The following is a 26,970-nucleotide window of genomic DNA, read 5'->3' as shown; positions in this document are numbered from 1 at the left end:
GACTGACTACAGTTTGGGCATTTCAAAGTTGTTACCATTTGTAGGATTAGCACGTTTTGTCCTTCAAGGCCTTTATTAATTGAATGGGTCCCTGTTGTGCAAAACCCAGGATGTGAGTGATTATTTCTACTTTTATGAAATGAATATACCGGCTAACCCCCAAACCCCCACCATGCTCCTTGATTCTTCCAGTAGACATTTCTAGACAGAAAAGCACAGTTAGAATCTTCAGTTATTAAACAACCTCATTATGAAAGCATTGCAGCAGTGTGTGCACACTATATACATAGAATAATACATGGTTTTGTTAATGGCAGATGTTCTTCAGCTAATGGAAATAATATGTTCCATCTACATGGCATCCTCTGTGTCCTCCTCCTTCACCTGATTCTGCTATTATACGCCATGGATCTGGGTTGCAGACTGCATGTAACAGACCTCAATGGAATAACCCAGCCAGGAGACATCATGCTAGCAGTCGTTCTACCTCTCCATCTCAATAAAGTTTACCAGAAGGTTGATTACACGGAAAGACCACCCAAGCCCACATGTACAACGTACGTAGATGCAAATTTTCATGCAAGTAAAATTGAGGAAAAAAATTCAGAAAGTAGTGTCAGTACTTCTTGTCCTGTCAGCCAGGTGACTACTCTTTTAATTGGGTTGTTAGGTGTTTTAAGGTTGGTCCAGAACAGGGATGTCGAACTCCATTCCTCCAGGGCAAAGATCCACTCCTCACACATGTTTTGGAAAAGCTCAAATTAATTGATGGGTCTGAATAAAAAAAAATGATTTCTCAGTCCATCCTAAACATTGGTATAGAAATGACCTTTGAGGACTGGAGTTCAACAACTGTGCTTTAGATCAACTTCCATGTAGACTTGTGGAGATATGTAGGAACATTTAAAAAAAATGTTGGTAAGCTCATGCGTAGAGTAGTATCAAGTTGGCAGTGCTAGTTCTGTCAGGCAGGGGAATACTTGTTTTACTGTTTAGTACATTAAAGTATAAGTGAGGCAAAAAAAGTAATGTAGTTTTACTTACCTGGGTCTTCTTCCAGCCCCTTGAAGTCATTAGGATCCCTCACCACAGTTTCTGCAGAATGGTGAGGCAGCCAATCCGTGAGGAGCAGGAATGTGGGTGGATACATAACAAGTTTCCCTCTCCTTTGCAATGTACCAGATAGGAGCCAGGCTGACTGAGATACAATTTATTACAGCAGAAACATTTATGATTATATTTGAATGCTTGCAATGCAGGGTCAGGATCTAGACTACATAATAAACACAGAGCAGTGGGTAAATGGAATTTGATTTTATGGCTGGCAATCATGCTTTAAGGATGCACAAGAATGGACTCATAATGAATAGCTGCAGTCCGTCCAGGCAGTGTTTTTTCTTATACATGTTTTCTTCAAAGTTGTTTTTCTTCTTCAAGGTTCCACTTTGAGAATTATCAGCAGCTTCAATCCATGATTTACGCAGTGGGAGAGATTAATCGTAGTCCCAGTATCTTGCCCAATGCAACACTGGGCTTTCAAGCTTACGATTCATGTGACGTGCTTCAGATGGATTTACTGGGCACCTTACAGCTTCTGACTGGAACCAGCACAGCTATTCCCAACTACAGATGTGTCCTAGATGTCCCTCTCAGTGCTGTGATCGGAGCCTCTGTCTCTACACATTCCATTCTGAGGGCGCATATTCTTGGCCTGTACAGGTATCCACAGGTATGCAGGAATTGATGTACCTTGTGTTTACTATAGTCTACCTGCTATTTTATAGCTCCGGTTCCCCCATTGAACTACCACCCCACTCTGCCATCCCTTAGATTGTAAGCCTCCTCCCTGCGTATTCTTTTCTGCCACCATATGGACTCAGTGACTTGTCTATATTTATTCCTACTTTGCCATTTGTGCAGGATTGTTTATTGTTTCAATATCTTGTGTACCACTGTTTCCCTCAAAATTTTGCATTTTTGTAATTACAACAAGAAATTTCCAATTACGACAAGAAATTGTAATTTGTAATTATCGGGAAATTCATGGTTCGTAATTTCATGTCATAATTTTGCATTGAATAAAAATGTTGCGTTTGATTTAATGTTAATTGTAATTTCGTAACTTCCTGTAAAAAAAAAAAAAAAAGAAAGAAAATTAAACAGAATTACGGCAACACAAAATCATAATTTCGTGTTTAACACGAAAACTCTTTCCGACATATACTTGTAATTATAAAAATTTTAGTAATTATGAAAATTTTATCACGAAAACAATTGTAATTACAAAAAAATGGTGCAAGGTTGTACTTATGCAAATTTTCACGTAATTTTCCATGATTACAATTTTTCAATTATGATTGTTATCTTAATTATGAAAACTATGAGAAATATTGCAAAATCATAAAAATGTAAGGATAGATTATGAGGGGTTCTGAGTCAGACGACCAACTAGGATTTATAAAAATATCAAAATACTTTATTTCACATATCAAAAAAGCACGTGTATATATACATTTAAACAGAGATAACGTTAATAAAAACCCAAAGAGGTGGCCACCTCACTCTCTCCTAGATCCATCCAGCACACACCAATCCACATATTACTTAAATCCAACCACTGTTGTGGTGGACTATAGATGATAAAATGCCCGGGCAGTATATTAACATGCTAGAAAAATTGTATATGAATGTATCCAAGTGCCATTCCACAAAGAGAATGAGTTGAGGGCAAATTAGCCATACACATAGAGTTTTTTCGACACTGATGAAGCAGACAGAGGCAGAAGACTTTGAAGGCAATAAAGCGAAGGCAAATGTTTCCCACAGCGGTCTAAGCAGCATAAGCAGCGACAATGTCCATCATAGGTAGCACCTCCTTGGACGTGGGCACCATTGCCACATAAACATGGACACAGCAAAAATAGCCATAAGCACATGCATTAGCTGATTCAATAGCCCTTGCTCCTGTGATTCCTAGTCAGGGCAGTTTCTAGGCTAAATTTCACCCAGTTCGAGAGTCAAAAAATACCCCCCCCCCCCCCCCCCCCCAAACCAAAGCTGCTAAGTGAAATCATGTCAAAAGGCTTCTTGAAACCAACTCACCATTTTTATTTATTTTTTTAATTTTTTTTTTTTTACTACCCCTCTTCCATGGGCTTGCTCCTGGCTGGCTTTGGCTGCCTGCGAGTCTGCTAGTCTCTGGACTGACTCAGGCTGAGAGGCTCCGCGAGTGCAACGCAGTCACACACTGCGTATTTATGGCTGCATGCGGCCACCCTACTCTTGCTCGCTGTCGTCGGCTCCTCCCCCAGCCAAGCCCAAGCGTGAGGTGGGCTGCCTGTATCTTTCCCGTTGCGCCGCACAGCCTGCCAGTGTTGCCAACCTTTCACGTTATTTTTTACTGACAAATACCTAAAAATTTACTGACAAAAGATTTTTACTGACAAAATTTCTCCACTAAATGCACATAAGAGACAGTTTTTTCACCAGTAAATGCACATTAGAGACCGCTTTTCACCAGTAAATGCACATAATGACAAACGGGTATATGTGCCCAGTATATGGAGCCAGGGGGTATATGTGCCCAGTATATGGAGCCAGGGGGTATATGTGCCCAGTATATGGAGCCAGGGGGTATATGTGCCCAGTATATGGAGCCAGGGGGTATATGTGCCCAGTATATGGAGCCAGGGGGTATATGTGCCCAGTATATGGAGCCAGGGGGTATATGTGCCCAGTATAGAGCTAGTATAGTGCCCAGTATATAGGTAGCATAGTGCCCAGTATATAGGTAGCATAGCGCCCAGTATATAGGTAGCATAGTGCCCAGTATAGTGTTAGCATAGTGCCCAGTATATAGGTAGCATAGTGTCCAGTGTATAGGTAGCATAGTGCCCAGTATATAGGTAGCATAGTGCCCAGTATATAGGTAGCATAGTGCCCAGTATATAGGTAGTACTACCAGTATATAGGTAGTATAGTGCCCATTATATAGGTAGTATAGTGCCCATTATATAGGTAGTATAGTGCCCATTATATAGGTAGTATAGTGCCCATTATATAGGTAGTATAGTGCCCATTATATAGGTAGTATAGTGCCCATTATATAGGTAGCATAGTGCCCATTATATAGGTAGCATAGAGCCCAGCATATAGGTAGCATAGTGCCCAGTATAGTGTTAGCATAGTGCCCAGTATATAGGTAGCATAGAGCCCAGTATATAGGTAGCATAGTGCCCAGTATAGTGTTAGCATAGTGCCCAGTATATAGGTAGCATAGAGCCCAGTATATAGGTAGCATAGTGCCCAGTATATAGGTAGCATAGTGCCCAGTATATAGGTAGCATAGTGCCCAGTATATAGGTAGCATAGTGTCCAGTATATAGGTAGCATAGTGCCCATTATATAGGTAGCATAGTGCCCATTATATAGGTAGTATAGTGCCCAGTATAGTGTTAGCATAGTGCCCAGTATATAGGTAGCATAGTGCCCAGTATATAGGTAGCATAGTGCCCAGTATATAGGTAGCATAGTGCCCATTATATAGGTAGTATAGTGCCCAGTATGTAGTATAGTGCCCAGTATACAGCAGTATACAGTAACTATGCTCCAGTCCCCCAGCCCCAGTGCCCCGCCCAAATTTACTCATTAGCCCCACAAATAATCCATTCCTACCTACCGGACTGGTATCTGCTCTGGCTGCCCTCAGTGCCCTGGACTCTGCAATACGTTATTGCCGCGGCGGCGGCTGCTGCTGCTGCAGCCTGCAGACAGGGGCTCGCTCAGTGTCCTCCTGGTCGGCTCTTCAGGTCGGGCTGCCCGGCTTCCGCGGTGAGCGCTCTGCGGCGCATCATGCATATGACGTCAATCGTGACGTCAGTCGCAGAGCGCAGCAGCCGGGCAGAGGAGAGAAATGATGCCGTGGATGCGCTCCACAGTCACACACAGGAAGGAAGCGCAGGCTGAGGTCAGTGAGAGATCGGCGGCGGTGGCCGCAGGCGCAGTAGAGGGCAGAGCAGACAGTGAATACATTATATTAAATTAGGCCGGCTCTGAGTGGCGGCGCGCGGGGCCTGGGGCGATTGCCCCACTTGCCCCCCCCCAAAGGCCAGCTCTGCTCCTGCCTCTCGCTGCACCGGCTCCTAGGAGCAGCCAGCAGTGACGTCACAATCCTTCTGCCTGGCGCCCCCCCCAATTTGTCTTTCATCGGCGCCCCGTTCAGCAGAACCGGCTGAACGGGGCTAGAAACGGCCCTGTTCCTAGTCATGCATACATTCAGAAATGTTCTGATAAAAGGTTGTTGTTGTGCTGTAACAGTTATATTACCCAACCAGCGTTGTTGATGATACGTGAGGTCCAGCCATACATGGCTACCAATCAGGACGGCAGGCCAGGGTGTCAGCCTTTGATGGATGTAGCTCATTCCTGAATTCGTGGATCCTGCTGAGAAAAGAAGAGATTGCAAAATCATAATTAGCACATTACAGTCATCACTACTGTGTTATACCATTTGACGTTGTATTGTTGTCTCCCCTATCTATTGTACAGCATTGCATAACATATTAGAAATGTATAAATAAAGTTTAATAATATGTGTATAACCATTCATTATGGTTACATTTTAATACTTACCTAAATATTGCTACACTTAAAGAGAAACTGTAACAAAAATACCCCTGGTGAATACTAAGCTCGGGAGGCGGAAGCCTCTGGATCCTAATGGTGATTGCGCATACAACGCAGTTGATCAAATTTTCTGAGGTTCTGCTACATGTAGCTTCCAGCGTTCCTTATCCCCCTCTTGATGAAACAATGGGAACTGATGCGAAATGCTTTTCTGCGTGGTAGAAAGAAAGCATTTAGCATCGGCTAAACAAGCTGTTGGTGATGAGCGAAAATGCCGATCCTCTTTTCGCATTACTTTTCACTTAGCTTCGAGCGAAAATGCCATTGAAAATCATTTTGTAATTTTTTTGCATTTTTCATGAATTTTCATGCTAAAATAAACAATTTTTTTTATAAATATTTTTTAAGTTCTTGCAGTGAAAATAATGATTTTTCACGTTTTTTGGGAATTTTCATCACATTACGAAAATACAATGTATTTTCATGAAAATCTCAACCGCCATTTTCAAATATTAGCGAGCGTTACTGGCCCTAAGGACAACAATTGTCCCTCAATGAAGACAAAATTCATAAAAAATGAACTTTTTTATGTACTGGCAATGCATTTCATAGGTCTGTTCACGCTTTCTCAGACCAATTGAAGAGTCAAAGGGTATTTGCAGCCTAATTTCGAGTGCTTCTCTTGCTAGCCGCCCCGATGATGTTTAGTCTATACTGTTAGATATTGCTGAAGCCAAAAGCTCAACAAGCAAAACAGCTTGTGTGTATTTCTCCTGGCTAGTTTTTCTATGTGATTCTTAATCTTTTTTTCTCATTTTCCCAACAGATTAGTCATTTCTCCACCAGTCCTCTCCTGAGCAATCACATAAAATTTCCTTCCTTCTTCAGAACTGTTTCCAGTGATATCTTCCAGTCTCGGGGACTAGCTCAGCTGGTGCTGCAGTTTGAGTGGACATGGGTGGGGCTTTTAGCAGTGGACAATGATTATGGTCACCAAGGAATTCAGCTTGTGAGACAGGAACTTATCAAGGCTGGGGCATGTGTGGCCTTCTCTGAGAACATCATCACCAGCCAGCCTGACCACAATGCTCCACACATTGTCGAGGTCATGAAGGCATCAACAGCAAAAGTTGTGATTGTCTTCTCACCAGCTATTAATCTTCTTCCTATCCTGTTTGAGATGTCAAAACAGAACATCACAGAGAAGCTCTTTGTTGCCAGTGAAGCCTGGTCTACATCCAGCCTTTTCTCAGCAGGACCTTTCTCTAGACTTCTTGAAGGCACCATAGGTTTGGCTTTCTACAGTGGGACCATTTTAAACTTTGAAGAATTTCTGAATGGTATTAATCCTTCCATGACTCTAGGTAGAGGATGGGTAAGAATATTTTGGGAGAAAGCTTTCAACTGTAGATTTATAGATGGAATCCCAGAGAATTCAACAAATGCTTGTACAGGTGGAGAAGATTTGAGAAACACTAAGAACAGCTATAATGATGTCTCAAGCTTACGAGCAACCTACAATGTTTACACTGCAGTCTATGTTGTGGCAAAGGCATTGGCAGATTTAAAAAACTGCAGAGATGGTGAAGGCCCCCTTATTCAAAGAAAGTGTGCAGATTTTATAGACTTCAGACCTTGGCAGGTAAGAATAAACAACCCATTGTCCACACATAATAATTGTCGTATGAAGGGTAAAGATACACTTTTATAAACTAGATGCTATGGTATTTTTTGTTATAACGAGATTGACTTGACTTGACTTGGGCCTCAATAAATGCTTTCCAACGTTTCTTGTCCTGAATTGTCTTGCCGATCTCAGCCCATAATGTCCTCCCAATCTTTAGTTCCTTCTTCTGTGAGTTGCTTTTGTTCTCCCTCTTTTAATTCTACCTGGAAATTCAACCTTAAGACTTCTTTCTCAGTGGTGTTGATCTTGTGAACAGTGTTGCCAATCTTTCCCCATTTTCTTCATTTGACCTGTAAATCCTAAGGTTTTTCTTTGATTCTCTCCCACATCTCTTTGTTTGAAATGATATTTTGCTACCAGATATAAAGTATTCTTTTAAGGCAGAAATTTACAAAGGTTCAGAGGCTCCTCGTTATCTGTTGAATATTTTGAGTTTAGTTTATAAGGAGATATCATGGAGTCTCCAAATTGGACACAACTGTACAGGCTATAATGAGGGATTACATTCTTAAATTCTTTAGTATAAATACTTAGAAATAGAACGCAAGGCAAAAGGTTAAAACAACAACAACTATTAGACGGTAATACATGCCAACACACCTCAGTTCCATGCACCTAAACTGACTCTTAGTCGATGCTGTCATTACCATACATCAATGCTGAATGCCATTTTTCTGTGGAAATTGAGAATGTATAGACAGTCAGTATGGGAGAAAAAGCCTTAAACCTTCTACACATGTACGAGGCAAGTTGCCCTGCAGAAATTGTGACCCAATCCCAATAATTGCAGTGCCAAGTCTGTACAGACGTGTTTCTAGCCTGCAATGTTCTGTTACTAGATGGAGGGACAGAGGGTCAATGTACTGGTGTGGGAGTGACATCCCACAACCAGTGAGGTGAGTGAGGAGAACAATACTCTTGGCCAAAGTTTGGTCAAGTCCAGGGGCATAATTACAAATCATGGGCCCCCCAGCAAAACTTTGATGATGCCCCCCACTGTTCACACCCCTTCCCTTGCCTACTTTGGTGCCCCTCAAGGCCTGAGGGCCCATCTTGTAAGGGTCATAAAACAAGTGTGGTCACCATGACTTTTAGGTCATAACAAGTGCAGTTACAAAAACACCTGATCAGAATAATGTACCCATTTATTGGAGGAAGGGAAGGTTAGTAGTTGGGCCCCTCTCTCAGTTCTGGGCGGTTGCAGGGATTGCTCCCCTGTAGTTACGGACCTGGCCAAGTCACTGGGTGAGGTGGGGGGGGGGGGGGAGTTGAATAGATTTCTAAGCCGAGAATCTATCACTAGCTAATCATCTAGTAATTCACCTAGGAGATCACTAAAAGGGCAATACATTTGGCTAAGAGCAGCTGATCGGCTACTTTTTTAGATGCTTCTGGATCCAGAGTTTGGGGTTAGTGTTAGGCATTAGGAGGAGGCTAGTATTAGGAAGGGGTTAGTGTTAGTAGTGTTAGGCATTAGGGGAAGGAGTTAGTGTTAGGCATGAGGAGGGGGTAGTGTTAGGCATGGTGGGTAGCATTAGGCATTAAGAGGGTGTTAAGTATTAGAAATTAGGAGGGAGGGTAAGTGTTAGAATTAGGAACAGGGGGGATAGTGAAATACCAGTAATATTACATTACAGCTATTTTCACCATCTGCATTAATCAGCGCCCAACTCAACAGCAGTATCACAACATGTACACCTTATGAGCAGAGCATGTGCTATTCCGCCAAGTGTTCTCCATGCATGTGAATAGGGCAGGACAACTGTGATATGCTCCATCCTTAATTTCTTATCAGCAAATATTACATTCTTCTGCTCTTTCACTGCTTCTCTACAGCTCCTGCATTATGTGAAGAGAGTGAGGGTGAAGATAAGTAATGGAAGAGAACTTTACTTTGATGAGAATGGAGACCCTCCAGCAGTGTACGATATTGTGAACTGGCAGCCAAGCACAGACGGCACCATACAATATGTGAAGATTGGCAGTTACGATACCACAGCTTCTCTCAACCAAATGTTTGCTATTAACACAAGTGCCATACTATGGAAAATAGAAAGCCATCTGGTGAGGTCATAGCCAAGTAGTGTATTTTTCGCCGTATAAAACGTCCCAGAATATAAGACGCACCTAGGTGTAGAAGGTGAAAACCAGAGAAAAAAATATACTGTATACTAAACCTGGAGCGTCTATATTCCAGGAGCGTTTTGTAGATGCTCTCCCCTTATTAGTCCTGAGTCCCCATGTGTCCCCATGTGTCCTCCTGTGTCCCTAGTATGTCCCCTTCTGTTCCCGGTGTGTCCCCTTCTTCATGTAGAATGAAAGTTGAAGAGAAATCGAGAGCCCAATATGGTGTAGTATGTCAAAATTGATTGGATAAATAAAACAGTGAGATGGTAATACTCACAAACACGGGTTACCACCTAGGTAACCACTCATTAGGCAGGTGAGGAGATTAGACCTGTCCTCACTCAGGATTAAGAAGTCGCTCTCTGTAGATAGGAAGAAAGGGGATAGATCACCCCTCCACCTGGGGTGGACTCAAATATATTGGTAGGTGAACAGAGGCGCCAGAAGGATAAAAGTACATAAAATTTTAAAAAAATTGCTGGGAGGAAGTGGTGGACTCGCCTCCGTTAAAGCAGACACCAAGGACTGTAAATATATAGATATACACATTTATTGAAAATACCCCAAAGATGCAACGCGTTTCGCGGGCACAGCCCACTTCTTCAGGCAATAGGCAGGGGATAAACAACAGCAATTCAGTTATAGCAAGCAGAGCACCTCTGTCTCAGAGGTGCTCTGCTTGCTATAACTGAATTGCTGTTGTTTATCCCCTGCCTATTGCCTGAAGAAGTGGGCTGTGCCCGCGAAACGCGTTGCATCTTTGGGGTATTTTCAATAAATGTGTATATCTATATATTTACAGTCCTTGGTGTCTGCTTTAACGGAGGGGAGTCCACCACTTCCTCCCAGCAATTTTTTTAAAATTTTATGTACTTTTATCCTTCTGGCGCCTCTGTTCACCTACCAATTCATGTAGAATGAAAACTACCTACACAATCTGTTCATAATAATGGCAGTACAGGGTGTGGGATACATAAACGGGGGAAGGTGGGATTTAGCAGCAGGACAGCATGTAAAATATAGTGAGTGCTGCTCCTGCACATCAGGGCTACTGTACATGTAAAAGTATAGTTGCTGTACATGGAAAATAAGGAATGCCATGCATGGAAGTTGGGTCGAGAGAAAGATAACTGGCTAACGGTAACCATACAAGATTTGACTTTTGTTTTTTCAACCAGAGAAATCCAATGCATTTTTCCTCTTAATTGAATAATTTGGAAAAACGAACTAATATACTATATGACAGATTTTTTCAAAAACAAAATACTTTCCATTTTTTTTCTTTTACACAATCATTTTCATAGAAAAAAAAATGGAAAATCAATGGATTTGGTCGAGTGGGAAATGGTAAAATACACGATTCAACAAAAATTTTATATTTTCCATTTATTTTCAATAATATTTGATGTTATAGAATATTAAATGTCATTTTTTTTTCCAATAAAGAAAAACAAATTTCACAAATTATTTAATCATTTGATCTGTCGGCCATAGTGGAAAATTCCAATCAATTTGCAGACAAGAATTAAACAGTTTATGGTGGATTGGTTTGGTTTGTCAAACATTTCAATTAATCAAGAACATTGATTGCATTTAAAAGATCCAAATAAGAATTTGTAAGAGCAAATTAAGAGTGGAGTTTATGATTATTTAAAAAAATCCACTTGCATAATACAATTCCCATGAACACTGGTAGGTTGTATTTCTTTTAGTTTTTTTATGGTTTTAGAAATGGTCATTCCAAATAAATTTAAAGGGCACCTGAACTGTGTAAAATTATTTAAAATAAACACATGAGGTAACTTCTAATGAACATTACATAGTTACCTTGCCATCAGTTTTTCTCAGAAGCTCACCATTTTCTTCTGGCTTCTTTCCTTCCTTCCAGTTCTGACAACATTTTGTCAGAACTGAAATATATCAGTTGCTGTCAGTAATATATCAGTTCCTGACAGTGGTAGCTGAGAGGACAACTGATGTGCCAGGTAATTTCCATGTTTCCCTATGGCTCAAGTGGGTGATATTACAGTTTAACAGTGTGCTGACCAGAAAGCTGTTATGGGGTAATGGCCATTTTCAAAATGGAGGATGGAGAATTCCATTGATCACAATAGACAAACAGGATGCTGGAGAGGAGAAAGAGATTGAGGAGTAGACTACACGAGGGGTAAGTATGACCTGTGTATGTTTATTTTGACTTTTAATTTTCAGTTCAGGTTTTTTTTAAACAAATATAATAAACAATCAGAGCCAACATATAATTAATGTGAAAGAACAGTGTCCAAAGTTCAAATAGGTAAAGTCAAAGTCAAAACAGCGCAGGTCTCCACAGTCATAAAAAGGATTACAAATGACATCAAATCACCAAATGGTGTACAAAGCGCACACACTCGTATACGGGGACTATGCATAGGGAACCCCGGTATCACAATGCGCATGTGAGTTAACCAGACAATGGAAAAAGTTCTATAGGTGCCACCCGTCTCCTTCTTGGGAAGGTGACGGGCAACACCTAAAGACCCTTTTCCATCCTCTGGCAGTGCCGCTGATTTCAGCAGAGATTGTGGCCGAGGGGAAGTGTTAGGCATCAGTAGAGGGAGGGTTAGTGTGAGGGTAAAGTTAAGCAATAACTGTGGGTAGATACTATCGGAAATAATTACTGAACAGTCATAGAATATCAGTAACTTACCGATATTCTACCTGCAGCTATCCCAGGCACCCAAATTATTGTGGCACCCTTTTTACATGCATGATGTGGACATAGAGAATAAATACGATGCTTAGTAGATACATAATAAACAAAGCGGGGTAAATACCGAGAGATGACCACATTTCACCAAGGGAGAGGTAAATAACAGGACTTCTCCGAAAGCTATGCAAAGTTAAATCACTTGTGAGATGTAATAATATTTTGGGGTATTTTTAGAAGTAAATTCAAATTTTAACTTCTTCTGGACCACGGGAATTGAAATCTATGCCTTTTTTGTGGCTGCTTATTCCTGCCAGGTCGAAGATTTCAATTACCGGCCACTACCGCCGATTTGTGACACTCATTCTTTGCTGCAGGCCTCTCGCTCTGCTGTCACTATGACAGCAGAGCTCTGTGAGTACGTCAGAAACCGATTTCATTAGCTCCTGACTCTGTGATCACTGCAAGACAATTTAATTGACTCACATAGATCACAAGGCATTTCTCTGTGGCTCACGTTGATTACAGGGTCAGGAGACAATGAAATCTGCTCCTGACCGGCTCCCAGAGCTCTGCCGTCATGGTGATGGCAGAGTGAGAGGCCTACGGTGATGGTTGAGTGGTGTGAACGGTGAGGGCCGTGGGTCCACGCGGTTTTGTCAGTAGGAACCATCTTTTGGTACCGGCAGTTTTTGGTGGTCCTTAAGTATTGAAATTTGCAGAAATTAATTTGAATGTACAAGATGCACAACATTAAAATGAATATTGTATTTAAGTATTTTTCTGTGTGTTTTTCAGCCGCCGGTTTCTTTGTGTAGTGAGAGCTGTCCTCCGGGGTTCAGGAAGGCTGTGGTGAGCGGGAAGCCCGTGTGCTGTTTCCAGTGTATCCCCTGTCCTCATGGAGAGGTCTCCAACAACACAGGTCAGTCCAGATCATGGAGGTATAATGTGCAGAATTAAGCACTCGAGGCTCGGACATATTCCACTAAGCTATTCAGCAAATAGTGAACCAGTCTCCAGTCACATGAGCTGACACACAAATGTCCACACCAAGCTCACATTTTATAAAAGCTGGACTTTTGTGTAAATTGTAAATAAAACAGAGCATTTAACAATTTGCAAATCATAATGCACACCTGAACTTTTGGAAAAAAAAGTTGACTTTTACTTACCTGGGGCTTCTTTCTTCCCCCTGTAGTCTCTGAGGCCTCTCAGTGTCCTCTGTGTCTCTTCCTTTGTGCCATACTGCTAAAAGCACATACTGTCCTGGCCACATTTCTACTCCATCTCACTCCTGTACCCAGGAGTGTTCTGTGTATGTGTTGTTCATAAAGACTTATGTGCAGGACGTATCCTGGCCACAGGAGCATGATTGAGGAGGTGCGCAGCCAGGACAAATCATGCACCATAGTGCACTACCAAACCGGTTCGGAGACTTTTATTAAAGTAACAGCAGCACAACGGAGGAGACCTGAAGGGCACTTAGGGGCATCAAAGACTACAGGGGTCTGGAAGAGGCCCCATGTAAGTAAAAGTCAAATGTAAGTGTGCTTTAAAACCTATAGTTGACTGAAAGTAGTACAAAGACAAAGACAGCAGATCAAATGTAAAAACTGAGAAATGTTATTGTTTTATGAAAAATATGTGCCCCTTTTAAATTTGATGCCAGCATCAGGCTTCAAAAAGGTTGGAACAGGGAAAGAAAACACTAGAAAGTTGTAAAATGCTACAAATATACCACACCCGATGGAAAATATCACTGATTTCACTAATAACAAGCACTCTATTGGCTCAGGAACCTAAAAAGAACTGAATTATTGAAAGTTCTTTGTGCTTTCTGGAAGCTGAAAAGGTATTTTAATAATAAGAAATAAAAACAGTACCCATGAGAAAAGTAGAAAAGGTAATTGAATCAGACTGAATGAGCCATACTGTTGTAGAATGCCCATATAAAGGTAACAGATTGAAAGTGCCTTTTCTGTTACAGACTCTGTTGATTGCATCCAGTGCCCATGGGACCAATGGCCAAATACAGAAAAGAACAAATGTCTCAAAAAAACAGTTGAGTACCTTTCTTATGAAGATGCTCTTGGAATCACCTTGACCTCATCTGCTGTCGTGTCTTCGTCAGTTCCAATGTTTATTTTGCAGTTTTACATAAAATTTAAGTCAACCCCCATTGTCAAAGCCAATAATTATCATCTAAGTTGTCTTATTCTTATTTCATTGTCCTTGTGTTTCCTTTGTGCTTTGTCTTTCATTGGATATCCAAACTCAGAAAAATGTGTTTTGCGCCCAATAACATTTGGGTCAATTTTTGCCCTGTGCATCTCCTGTATGTTGTCCAAAACTATCATGGTGGTGTTGGCTTTCATGGCTACCAGACCTGGCAGCAGCCTAAGGAAATGGACTAATCTAAAAGTATCCTACGCCATAGTTGTTTCGTGTACTTTCCTACAGTTACTCTTGTGTCTTACCTGGTTGTTACTATCTCCTCCATACTACCAGTACAACATTCATATCAAGCCTGATGTTATCATTGTTGAGTGCAATGAAGGTTCACCGGTTGCCTTCTGGACAATGTTGGGTTACCTCTTTCTTCTAGCCACCATTTGCTTCATTGTGGCCTTTCTGGCTCGAAGACTACCTGACAGCTTCAATGAAGCCCAGTTTATTACGTTCAGCATGTTGGCCTTCCTCAGTGTCTGGATATCTTTTATCCCAGCATACCTCAGTGCTCAGGGTAAATACACTGTGGCCATGGAGATCTTTGCCATTCTGGCCTCCAGTTGGGCTGTAGTAATTTGTATGTTTCTTCCTAAATGTTTCATAATCTTGTTCAGACCAGACAGGAATTCGCGGGAGCATCTAATGAAGAAAGCTTAAAGAAAACCCGAGCTCAGAAAGAGATACATAGGTAAAGAGAGGGAAGCCTCAGGATTCTACTGAGGCTTCCCTTGGCATTCTGAAGTCCCCCCTTGCCAAGTGCACCCCCCTCCACATCAGGGCCACGCTTCTCTTCTGTGACAACTGTGGCTGTCCTGTGGTCACACGAGAATGGACGCTTATGCGACTCTGTCTTCCTGAGCATGCGCGGCCATGCTCATATGACCACTGCAAGGGTGTGCTGATGCCAAAAGCACAGCCCTGATGTGGAGGGGGCTACACTCAGCAAGGGGGGACTGCAGAATGCTGAGGAAAGCCTCTATAGGATCCTGATGCTTTCCTCTCTTTAGCTAAGTATCTCTTTTTGTACCCAAGCTCAGGGATAGTTTAAACACAGACATCTATATCATTATAACTTTCTAGTTGTGGAGAAATCCAAAGAAGACAAAAAATTCAATATTATCCGTGTTGTTGGGATTTGCTTGTATTTCAATGTTATTCCATTGATTTGGTAACACTGTTAATCATGCCAAAGATTTTGAAATGTCACACTCAAAATATATCCCTTTCTATTACTAGAGTTTGCCAAAGTAGTTTAATGATTAGTAGAGATGGCCCGAACCTCCGATTTTCGATTTGCGAACTTCCGCAAAAGTTTGGTTTGCGCGAACTTCTGTGAACCGCAATAGACTTCAATGGGGTGGCGAACTTTGAAAACTAGAAAACAGTAGGAATTAGCAAGGCTGTCTATGCAACACAAGTGTCCGTGGGACACACAGAACAAAAAATAGATCACAAGAACAAGATTAGCTCTCAAAAGAGCTGTTGTGGGGAGCTATTATAGCAATAAGAATCAGCAAGGAGCTAGCTAACAAGCCTGTTCAGGCAATCGTTAATGATTAGTCTATGCTGTAATTAAAGGGAAATTCTTGCTGTGAGGGACCTTATTTTTTTATTAATGCCCTCTCTTTAATGTACAATATTTGCCAAATCTGGCCATTGTGGCAAAACTGTAATATTATTATGCTGTATATTGTACAGTTCAATGATTCTAAAGTGTATCATGTTTGTTTTATGTTCTGGTTGAACACATACATGTCAGCTGTGTAGCTGACAACATGCTGTGTTGCTATGCCAGGGGGGGCGATGGAAGAGCAGCATGAACAATGGGCTCAGTGAGGGTTCAGCATCGCTGGGGGCGAGTAGATCCACTGGGCGGATTGCTTGCGGTCGTGGGTTGGTGGTCGAGGGTTGGGGCTGCTGTGTACACACGGCTGATTATCGGCTGAGGCTGTCTTTATCAGCTGCCTCAGCCAACTTAAGTCAAGCATGTGAACGGGCCTTAACCCTCCTGGCGGTATAAAAAATTCCGCCAGGAGGCAGCGCAGCAGTTTTTTTTTTTTAAATCATGTAGCGAGACCAGGGCTCGCTACATGATAGCCGCTGCTCAGCGGCATCCCCCCGCCCGCTTCGATCGCCTTCGGCGAACTCCGATCAGGAAATCCCGTTCAAAGAACGGGATTTCCTGAAGGGCTTCCCCCGTCGCCATGGCGACGGGGCGGTATAACGTCACCGACGTCGTGACGTTATTGGGAGTCCTGATCCACCCCTTGGCGCTGCCTGGCCAATCAGTGGGGTCGGGGGGGGGGGGCGTGCGCCGCGATGGATAGCAGCGATCGGTGCGGGGCGGCGGCGATCAGTGTGCTGGCGCAGCTAGCAAAGTGCTAGCTGCGTCCAGCAAAAAAAAAAATTAAGCAAATCAGCCCAGCAGGGCCTGAGAAAACCTCCTGCGCGGCTTACCGCCAGGAAGGTTAAAGGACCTCTGTCGCAGAAATCTTAAAATACTTGTAAACATACACAAATAAGAATGGCAGTTGCTCCGTCCAACTACCAAAAAAAGTGTGCAGGGAGGCTGGCCAGCATCTTTGTATAAATCTTTTTCAGGGAATGTCTTTATAAAAAAACTAGCTGATGACCCGGCGTTGCCTGGGTATGTATTTGGCTGGTGTTAGCACCATCCACTTTTCCTAACCCTAACACACAAACACTCAATGACCAAATTTGTGAGCTTTGGGGTACTTGGCATCAATATTTGTATATTCCCATAGAAATCAAACAAATCCGCCCCTCTCCAGCATTTGAACCCCAGTCAACCAATGACCAACTGTATCAGGTTTGAGAAATGGCAACAATTTAAATATTCCCCTTGAAAATCAACAGTTGAATTTTGATTGGCTATTATAGGCTCCACCCAATTCCCTGAATATGAATCAGTCACCCAGTGATCATCTGGGCAAAGTTTGAGAATCCTGCTAATAACAGTGTAAGAATGGCTGCAGTTTATATTTTCCCAGTAAAATTTGTTTTTGGCTCCACCCACTTTTTTGTAACCTGGACACACAGTCACCCAATGACCAATTTTGTGAGCTTTGGGGTCCTTGACATCAATAATTTGTATTTTCCCAGTGAAATGAAACAAATCTGATTGGCTGTTGCTCCGCCCCTTTTCTGAATTTGAACCCCAGTGACCCAATGACAAACTGTACCAGGTTTGAGGCTTGTGCAATTAAGAGTGTAAGAATGGTAGCAATGTAAATATTCCCCTTGAAAATCGATAGATGAATTTTGATTGGCTGTTGTAGACTCCACCCACATTTCTGAATATCAATCCCAGTCACCCAGTGACAAACTGTGTCAAGTTTGAGAACCCTGCCATTAACAGTGTAAGAATGGCTGCAGTTTTTATTTTCCCATGTAAAAAGTTAGTTGTTTTTTGCTCCACCCACTATTTCTAACCTTGACATACAGTCACTCAATGACCAAGTTTATGAGCTTTGGAGTCCTTGGCATCAGTAAGTTGCAATTTCCCACTGAATTTAAACAAATCTGATTGGCTGTTTGTGGTCTGCCCCCTTTTTAGAATTGAAAAGGGGGCGGGCCAGTGACTGACTGTACCAGATTTGAGGCATCTGCCATTAAGAGTGTATGAAGGGCAGCAATGTAAATAATCCCCTTGAAAATCAATCAATCCCAGTCACCCAGTGACCAACTGTGCCAAGTTTGAGAACACTGCCATTAATGCTGGGGATACACGGGTCGACCGGCGGCTCAATTAGCCGCCGGATGGACCCGAGCCGCGTCCCCGCCGCATCTCCGCACGTCCCCGCGTGCGCGCGGATCGATTCCAGCATGTCCCCGCCGGCGGTCCTTATCAGCCGCTTTTTAAAAAGAAAAAAAAAACTATACATAGTCAATTAAGGGTCTGAATTTTTTTAATATGCATATGAAGAGGGTACATTTTTTAAATTATAATCTTGTAAATAGTGATGGACGCAAAACTGAAAAAAATGCGCCTTTATTTCCAAATAAAATATTGGCACAATACTTTGTGATAGGGAAATAATTTAAAAGGTGTAATAACTGTGACAAATGGGCAAATAAAATATGTGGGTTTTAACCACTTCCGGATTCTCGGTGCGTATATATACGCCCCTGAATCCTGAAGTGTATTCCATGGAAACGGTTCCATGTCAGTTCACGGAGGGTGTCTCCGTGAACACCCTGCGAGCCGATCGGCGGCTCGCAGGGTAAATGTAAACACACGGGGAAGACCTCCCCCAGTGTTTACATGTATACGGCGCTGCTGCGCAGCAGCGCCGTAGAGGAGATCGGTGATCCCCGGCCTCTGATTGGCCGGGGATCACCGGCATCTGATAGGCTAAAGCCTGTCCCATCAGGCGCAGGACGGAAATCCGTCCTGCGCCGCTCACAGGGGGAGGGAGAGGGAGGGAAGGGGAAGGAGGCCAGGAAGCACTGCGGAGGGGGGCTTTGAAGAGCCCCCCCCCCCCCCCCCCGCAAGCGCAAGCAGCCGGCGGCAATCAGACCCCCCCAGCAGGACATCCCCCTAGTGGGGAAAAAAGGGGGGAGGTCTGATCGGCCTGGCTGCTATCTGATCTGTGCTGTGGGCTGGAGAGCCCACGCAGCACAGATCAGCACAAAATGTAATGGTATAGAAGTGGTTAATTATGGTAGCATGTATTATTTTAAAGCTATAATGGCCGAAAACTGAGAAATAATGAATGTTTTCCATTTGTTTTCTTAATATTCCTATTAAAATGCATTTAGATAAAAAAAATAATTCTTAGCAAAATGTACTACCCAAAGAAAGCTTAATTGGCGGCAGAAAAAACAAGATATAGATCAATTAATTGTGATAATTAGTGATAAAGTTATTGACGAATGAATGGGAGGTGAAAATTGCTCTGATGCATAAGGTGAAAAACACCCACGGGCTGAAATGATTAAGTACTAGTAGTCTGATAAGACCAATGTGAGCTAGACTTCTCTGGAAGCTTCTGTGTGAAGACTATAATACCTGGTACACACCACAATTTTTCCATCAGATACAAAGGTCGAATCCATTATTTCTGACATTTCGTGCTGGGCAGATCTGCTATATATTTACTACGATGTAGTTTTATTACTGCATAAGATGGAGTTTTTTCTACTGCTTGAGATGGAATAAATGAGTTAGCATCGAATTGTCTGTTTGCTGGTGGTGGTGTATGAACTCCTCATCTCATCACAGCCATAGTCTTCCTCCAGAGGCTTCCCTGCCCTTCTCCATCACACTGTTCCAGCACAGAGACCCCCAAAGATCATGGGTGCCCACGGACCCTTTCAGAAACAGCCGAGTCATCAGGTCCGTGCTACTTCACAGGTGGAGATAGTTTGGCCGCGTAAAGCAGCAGAAAACCAATTGGGCTTGGCTTTCTTCACCAAAGCCTAAGCAGGTTCGTCCTACGCCAGCGACAAACCCTTGTTGACAGTCTTTTGGTGTATGCAGCACTGGAACAGCCCTGTGGAGGAGGATGGGGAAGCCTATGAAGAACTGAGAGGCTTCCCTCTCCCGAGTTGAGTACCCATTTGGGGCACATTTTTCCCTACAGTTACCCTTTAATGCCCTACCAATTTTTATTATTATATCTATTTATGTATTTATATAGCACTGACATCCTCCAAAGTACTTTAAAGTGAACACAGTCACATCACTGACTTTCCTCAGAGGAGCTCACAATCTAACCCCTACCATAGTCATAATCTAATGCCCTATTAAATATTTATATAGCACTAACATCTTCTGCAGCACATTACAGAGTACATAGTCATGTCACTGACTGTCCCTGAGAGGAGCTCACAGTCTAATCCTCCCATAGTCATTGTAACGATTGGTGTCAGCACACAGAAAGATTCTGATCATTGATGATCTGCAGAATCATCAACAATACAGACGTATAGTTGATTATGGATGATCTGCAGAATCACCAATAATACAAGTATGACTAACCTCTGGACACCTAATGAGTGTAAGTGATTGGTGCAACTGTAGGGCATCTCCCGCGAGGCGGGAGACACAGGCAGCTCGGCCAAGAACCACCTGAGGGGCAGGTGGCCCTCGGCTGTGCAGGAACTATCCCCTAGAGAGAGGGAATAGAGAGAACCTGGCAACCAGTGATACTTGGTGATCAGATATAGACTGTACTGCAGCCAGAGGGCTCCAGAGGAGTAGAGGCCACTGGCTGCTGGCAGGCCGGACTCTCTGAGGAGCACGAGTCCTAACAGCTAACTGACACTTGGTGGAATAGTGTCACAGCTAGTATAGATAGACTGAGCACTCAAGGGATGAGTGACAGCCTGGAGGGTCGGGCAGGCCAGGTCGGCAACACACGAGCAGATAAGGTACAGAGACAGAAGGCTGATTCGGTAACCGGGTACAGGCAGGGTTTGGCAACAGGTAGGCAGATATGCAGAGGTACCGAATCAGTAAGCAAGAGAGAGGTCGACAGAGCAAATAGTCATAACAGATATAGAACAGAGTCCTAGCCTGAGGTGTGAGGTCTGTGGTCTCGACACCCAGGAACTAGTCTAGAGTATAGTCTAGAGTATAACACAGCAATGACAGAGTATTCCTAAGCTTGGGTGTGAGGTCCTTGGTCACAACACCCTGGAACTGGTCTAAAGTGCAACACAGCAATGACACAGTAATCCTAAGCTTGGGTGTGAGGTCCTTGGTCACAACACCCTGGAACTGATCTAAAGTATAACACAGCAATGACACAGTAATCCTAAGCTTGGGTGTGAGGTCCGTGGTCTCAACACCCTGGAACTGGGCTAAAGTATAACACAGTAATGACACAGTAATCCTAAACTTGGGTGTGAGGTCCGTAGTCTCAACACCCTGGAACTGGTCTAAAGTATAACACAGCAATGACACAGTAATCCTAAGCTTGGGTATGAGGTCCGTGGTCTCAACACCCTGGAACTGGTATAAAGTATAACACAGTAATAACAAGAGCGTAATCTGGCTAAGTGTGAATTCCCAGGTCCACCTAGTTCTAACACACTGTGGGATCTGACTGAGGTCTGAGTGCTCACACGTAAGTATTCGCAACGGCAGACAACTAGCAACTGACAAGCAAGATCTATATATACTTGCAGTGCTGTGCAGCTCCGCCCGAGCCACTCAGCCAATCCAGAGTCCAGCTGGGATCAGCTGATCGGCCTGATCAGCTGATTCCCCTTCTGCTGGTATAAATGTCCTGTCGCCTGGCGCGCGCACGCGTAGCTCTCCATCTTTGTGCACTAGAAGGTCCAGACAAACCAGACACATGTTGCTGTGTGGAAACCGCCGGTCTGAACGCGGAGACAGCCGCCCCGCCGCCAGACCGCGCGGCGGCATATCTGCTATTCCTTACAGTCATAGTCTAATGTCACTACCATATTATTATTATTATGTATTTATACAGCACTGACATCTCCTGCAGCAATGTACAGAGTGCATAGTCATGTAACTGACTGACAATCTAATCCCTACCATAGTCATAGTCTAATGTCATAGTCTACCATATTATTATTATGTATTTATATAGCACTGACATCTCCTGAAGCACTTTACAGAGCACATAGTCATGTCACTGACTGTCCTCAGAGGAGCTCACCATCTAATCCTACCATAGTCATAGTCTAATGTCCTACACTATTATTCTTATTATGTATTTTTATAGCACAGACATCTTCAACAGCACTGTACAGAGTACATAGTCACCATCCTCATTCAATTTAATCACTGTAATCTTGTGATCATTAACTCTAACCTGATACTTAATTTCAACCCTTTCCCATAATCCTATTTTCAAAGTCCTAGCTTCACCCTAAATTGCCAAAGGCCTAGCTTTTAATCTCCACTAAGCACTTTTTTTTTTGTAAAATCCTGATCTATCAGTATCTCTATTCTAACCTCTCCCCTTTACCATGCCCAATAATCCTAGATCCTAACTCCTGTTGTTGTCATTGGGCGGCTGGAGCCTGGAGGTAGTGGGCCTTGGGCGGTTAAAAAGTACAAATCCGGCCCTGATTCTCACCATATCAGTCGCCTAGGCCAAATTTCATCTAGCGTGTGTCCAAGTTTTTGGTACAAAGTACACTAACATGTTAAAGTGTACCTAAGACGAAAAATTTCTCATGTACCATACCTACCTGGGGCTTCCTTAAGTTCCCTTGAGACCGCTCGTCTCTTGCCATCTCCCCGGTGGCTCCTGCCCCCCGCAATTCGACTCGAAAGTTTGGCCGAGTCACGCTTCATCACGCATAATACAATACAATACAAGAACATTTGTAAAAAGCTTTTCTCCCATAGGACTCAAAGCGCATAGCTGTGTCTCAGATTAATACAGGGTTTCAGGCTGGGTTGTGTTACAGAGGAGATAGTCAGATGTTCATGAATGCCAGACTGAAGAGGTAGGTTTTCAGTTTAGACTTAAATGTTTCCAGGGATGGAGCTGCCCTGATTGGGTGTGGCAGGGAGTTCCAAAGTGTAGGGGCAGCATGACAAAAGGCTCTGTCTCCAAAGGTTTTGAGGTGGACTCTGGGGGTGACCAAGGTGTTACGTCCTTTTGATCTAAGATTGTGGGGGGTGTGATGCAGTTGCAACAAGTCCTTCAGGTATCCAGGGCCCAGATTGTGCAAGGATTTGAATGTCAGTAAGCCAATCTTAAACAGGATTCTACATTTTATCGGTAGCCAGTGGAGTGAGCACAGGGTGGCATGCACAGCTTGGCCTCGAATGTGCAACTGCCGCGCCCCCAGCTACTGTGCAAGGGGGGGTGGCGCACGCAGCCTAGCCACGCATGCATGATGAAGCATGATTTGGCCAAGCTTTTGTGCCGAAGTGTGGGGGACAGGTCCCACCCGGGGAGACAGCAAGGGACCAGCGGCCTGAGGGCTGGAGATACTATCATCTTGCCTGTGTGTAATGTGACAAACAGAACATGGCAGCTCTCATTGTATCACAGGAATAAATAATCATAAACTGTTGAAGCTGTTTGTCATGGTTAGTTTTACATGTCGGATCCGCTTTAAGGAAGCCCCAGGTAAGTATGGAACCTGATACATTTTCAGTTCTCTTTAAGCAGTGTCTGCTTTGTTCAATAAAAGCTAAAATTAGGCCACATTTCTTAATCCAGTACAATAATTAGAAAAATATATCAGACGCATCTGTATATGAGAGCTGGACCTTATGGGAGCTGGACCTTAGAGAACTGTAATAGGCTGAACCGTTAGGGGAGGAGAAAGCGGGAAGGGGGAATTCAGGGGATAATTAACAATGCGCTCTGTTGGTTAAATACAGATGACTCCTGGAGGAAACACTGAGAGGAAAGCTGAGATCACGTTACATAGAGAGCTAAAGTGTATGCAGGATGCAAAGCTGGATACACCTGTATTATTGTATGTTCTATTACAGTATACCTGCTGCGTGATATCACATGAAGACGGTACGTATCGTCACTGATTGCAACTGAGGCACACAGGACTCAAGTTTACTCCATGGCAGGAAATGTACAAACACCAATCCTTTTTTTGTCTGTATGTTTTTTTTTTCAATTGCCCATTTCATTTTTCGGCTTGCAAGTACACCGGAATCGTGGAAAAGCCTGCTGATTGAAGCCCATGGTACGCTAGATTACCTCTCACTTTTTCTGTATAAAGATATTCCCTAAAAAGAATGCAAACAATGATGCTGGCCAGCTTCCCTGCTCCCTACACAGTTTTTTGGGCAGTTGGACAGAGCAACTGCCATTCACTAAGTGCTTTTGAAAATAAATAAATCCCTGAGAATCCCCTATAAAGAGATGGACTAGTCCAAAACCTGTTGCTTCTGTCAGATTTCTACTACCTACTGTAAGTGACAGCAACATAGGAGAAAAGTAATGTATGGCTCATTTACTCTGGAAAAAAAATGTACTTCTTATTTGTATACGTTTGTACATATTTTCAATTTTACAATTTTTCGCTGTAGTGCCCCTTAATTTAAAAAAGAAAATGTTAGCCACACTTGCATTATTTCGTACAGAACATGTTTTTATTTATGGCTGGAAGCGAGGTTTAACTTTAACACCATATGTTTGTGTTTGATATATCATTTTTCATTTTTTTATATGTGACTTTGTTTTAACAGGTGTCGTCCTGGCTAGCACACATCATGATTATTCTACACTTAGTGCTATGGACAGTCTTCCTGTCCCCACTCATGAATATTGTCTATTCTGGCGATCCCCTCTGTGGACTTGCCGCATCTGAGCTGGAGGGAATGTTTCGGCCAGGTGATGTAACAATTGGCGTTGTGCTGCCTCTTCATCTGTACAATGAATACCAGAAGAACTCCTTCACAGAGAAACCATCCAGAGTCACATGCTCTAAGTAAGGAGTGTCTTCAGTGCTTTCTTATCTTTTAATTATTTAATATTCATTCAGCACTATTTCATTCTCTCTCTCTCTCTCTCTCTCTCTCTCTCTGTCTCTCTCTCTCTCTCTCCTCCTCCTCCTCCTCAGGTCTCATCTTCCAGAGAATTGTAGAATTTCAAAAGCCAGCTTATATACCTTGGCTGGGAATTGAACCCAGGTCTGAGTGCATGGTAGATAGCTTTCTTAACCGCTATACCACCACCAACACTACATGCTGAAGCCAGCCTAGCATGTACCATTGTGATATACCCAATAGAAAAATGAGCTCTCTCTCTCTCTCTCTCTCTCTCTCTCTCTCTCTCTCTCTAGGACTTGATGCCATTGAACTGAATTTTCAGCTTAAAACCATCAACGGATACCGGCAGAATTTCACAGGCATTTTCGGAATTCCGCCAGATTGAAAAAGCAATTCCGTTCCGACCAAAACGGAACCGAATGAGCAATTTCCGCCTAAAAATTCCAGTAAATACAATTCTGCGGAAAGCGGTGACCATCTGTAAGGCTTGGTGGTGTATTCTCCACAGTCAGCATGCAACGCATGAGCTGGCGTGGAGGAGGTACACACACTAGCACCAGGAAACAGGCTATCCCTAGTATAGTGGAGGGGAGGACTGACTCCAATAGGAGATTGTGGCGCACAGAGCCGGTGCAGATCTGACAGCCACAAACAATGCTTTCGTTATAACGTCTCAGCGCAAAGTAGCGCTGAGCGCATAAACCAGAACTGAGGAGATCTGGACAGGTAGACAGAATGAACGCTTGCTAGCTAGCGGCTACTTAGCGACAGCAAGCGTCCAAAACCAGACAGACTGGAATGAGGCAGCCAATGCGCTGCGGCGATGGCGTGCCTCACAAAGACAGGACAGGAGAGACAGGAAATAGCAGGATCGAGATAGATGAACGTAACACAGATAAATATACAATAAGTATGTTTTCCTAGCGTATTACAATTACAGCTATCAATGAAACTATTTGTAACGTCTGACTAACATATGTATATATCGGCAATGAACCGATATATGACATAAGCAGGAACGCTGACTAGGAATGGGGTAACACAGGGAACAGGACTCAGAAGGATTCGCTATCTCTTCGCAGAGATGAACGCAATCCACAAACAGTAACAGAACAGGATTCAGAAGGATTCGTTATCTCTTCGCAGAGATGAACGCAATCCACAAACGGTAACAGGACAGGATTCAGAAGGATTCGTTATCTCTTCGCAGAGATGAACGCAATCCACAAACAGAACCAGGAGCAGGGTAACTACCTCAGCACGGGTGGTCACGGTACGCGCAACCTACCAAAACGTGCTGGAAAGCTGACTAACTGCACACAGGATATAAACAGTTCGTGTACGTATACATCAGCGACACTGATGTATCACGTAACACAAATACAAGGAAAATAATAAACGTGCTGGTATGCATATATATTGGCAATGAACCAATATATGATGCAAAGACCAGCAAAGTATCTTTATAACAAGAAACACGATCGGGGGCTAAAGCGACAGCAAGACAGGCTTAGGCTGAAGCTATGAAAACCCAAGGAAACCCTGCAGGAAGCAGATCTTTATACTGAGGTCATCCAATGGGAGCAGACATGCAGATTCCCACACAGGTGAATGATAATCAGTCACAAGCTGACAGCAGGGAAAGACAGACAAAGCTATGCAACTTGCATGGAAATAGATCAGAACTGCCTGAGCTGCAGCACTACTTCCAGCAATAGCTGCTGCAGCAGCGATCATTACAGTACCCCCGCCTTTAAAAGTGGATTCCAGACGCTTTTCAAAACTGAAATTTCCAACAAAACAGTCTGACTGATAATTCATGATGACCGGGACAGCCCGGCAAGACCGAATTCCAGAATCAGTCCCCACAAGACTGGACCCATCAGAACCAGAACCTACAGAACCATGCCCATCAGTACTACAAGCCCCAGTGTGACACCCATCAGAACCATGATTTCCAGAAGAAAGCCCTCCGAAACTCCCTGAGCGATACCCACCGCCTTCCAGGAACCGTTCAGAAACGCCAAAGCCTTTGCAATGCCCACCGGTACTGTCTTTACCAACACAAAACCCACTGTTGAACCAGTCCAAGGCACCAGGACAAGTTTTCTCAGAGACCTCCCAGAACACCTTGAAGCT

At 43.3% G+C, this 26,970-nt stretch overlaps 2 protein-coding genes across 2 annotated transcripts in view; both read left to right on the top strand.

Annotated features, from left to right (window-relative positions):
* The first annotated feature begins 259 nt into the window (after positions 1-259).
* LOC137560923 (extracellular calcium-sensing receptor-like) lies at positions 260-15,014 on the top strand. The gene is made up of 6 exons (XM_068272097.1): positions 260-557; positions 1,438-1,729; positions 6,452-7,267; positions 9,149-9,376; positions 12,927-13,050; positions 14,116-15,014. Exons 1-6 carry the CDS (start codon positions 406-408, stop codon positions 15,012-15,014), a joined length of 2,511 nt encoding a protein of 836 aa, XP_068128198.1. The 5' UTR covers positions 260-405.
* Positions 15,015-24,534: 9,520 nt separating this feature from the next.
* LOC137560922 (vomeronasal type-2 receptor 26-like) overlaps positions 24,535-26,970 on the top strand; it is a 33,046-nt gene continuing 30,610 nt past the window's right edge. Inside the window, exon 1 of the mRNA XM_068272096.1 lies at positions 24,535-24,770. Within this exon, the coding sequence (XP_068128197.1) occupies positions 24,553-24,770 (218 nt within the window). The 5' untranslated portion in view covers positions 24,535-24,552. The remainder of the gene's footprint in view (positions 24,771-26,970) is intronic.

Source organism: Hyperolius riggenbachi, chromosome 3, assembly GCF_040937935.1.
Source record: "Hyperolius riggenbachi isolate aHypRig1 chromosome 3, aHypRig1.pri, whole genome shotgun sequence".
Classification (NCBI taxonomy): Eukaryota; Metazoa; Chordata; class Amphibia; order Anura; family Hyperoliidae; genus Hyperolius; species Hyperolius riggenbachi.
This window is presented reverse-complemented; position numbering and strand designations above follow the sequence as displayed.

What these genes read in the sequence shown, in the direction of transcription:
- LOC137560923 (XM_068272097.1), top strand. Translation starts at nt 406, where the DNA reads ATGGATCTGGGTTGCAGACTGCATGTAACAGACCTCAATGGAATAACC. An exon ending in CCCAAGCCCACATGTACAAC is followed by an intron (nt 558 to 1,437) that starts GTACGTAGATGC and finishes TTCTTCTTCAAG; the next exon opens with GTTCCACTTTGAGAATTATC. An exon ending in AGAGGTCTCCAACAACACAG is followed by an intron (nt 13,051 to 14,115) that starts GTCAGTCCAGAT and finishes TTTCTGTTACAG; the next exon opens with ACTCTGTTGATTGCATCCAG.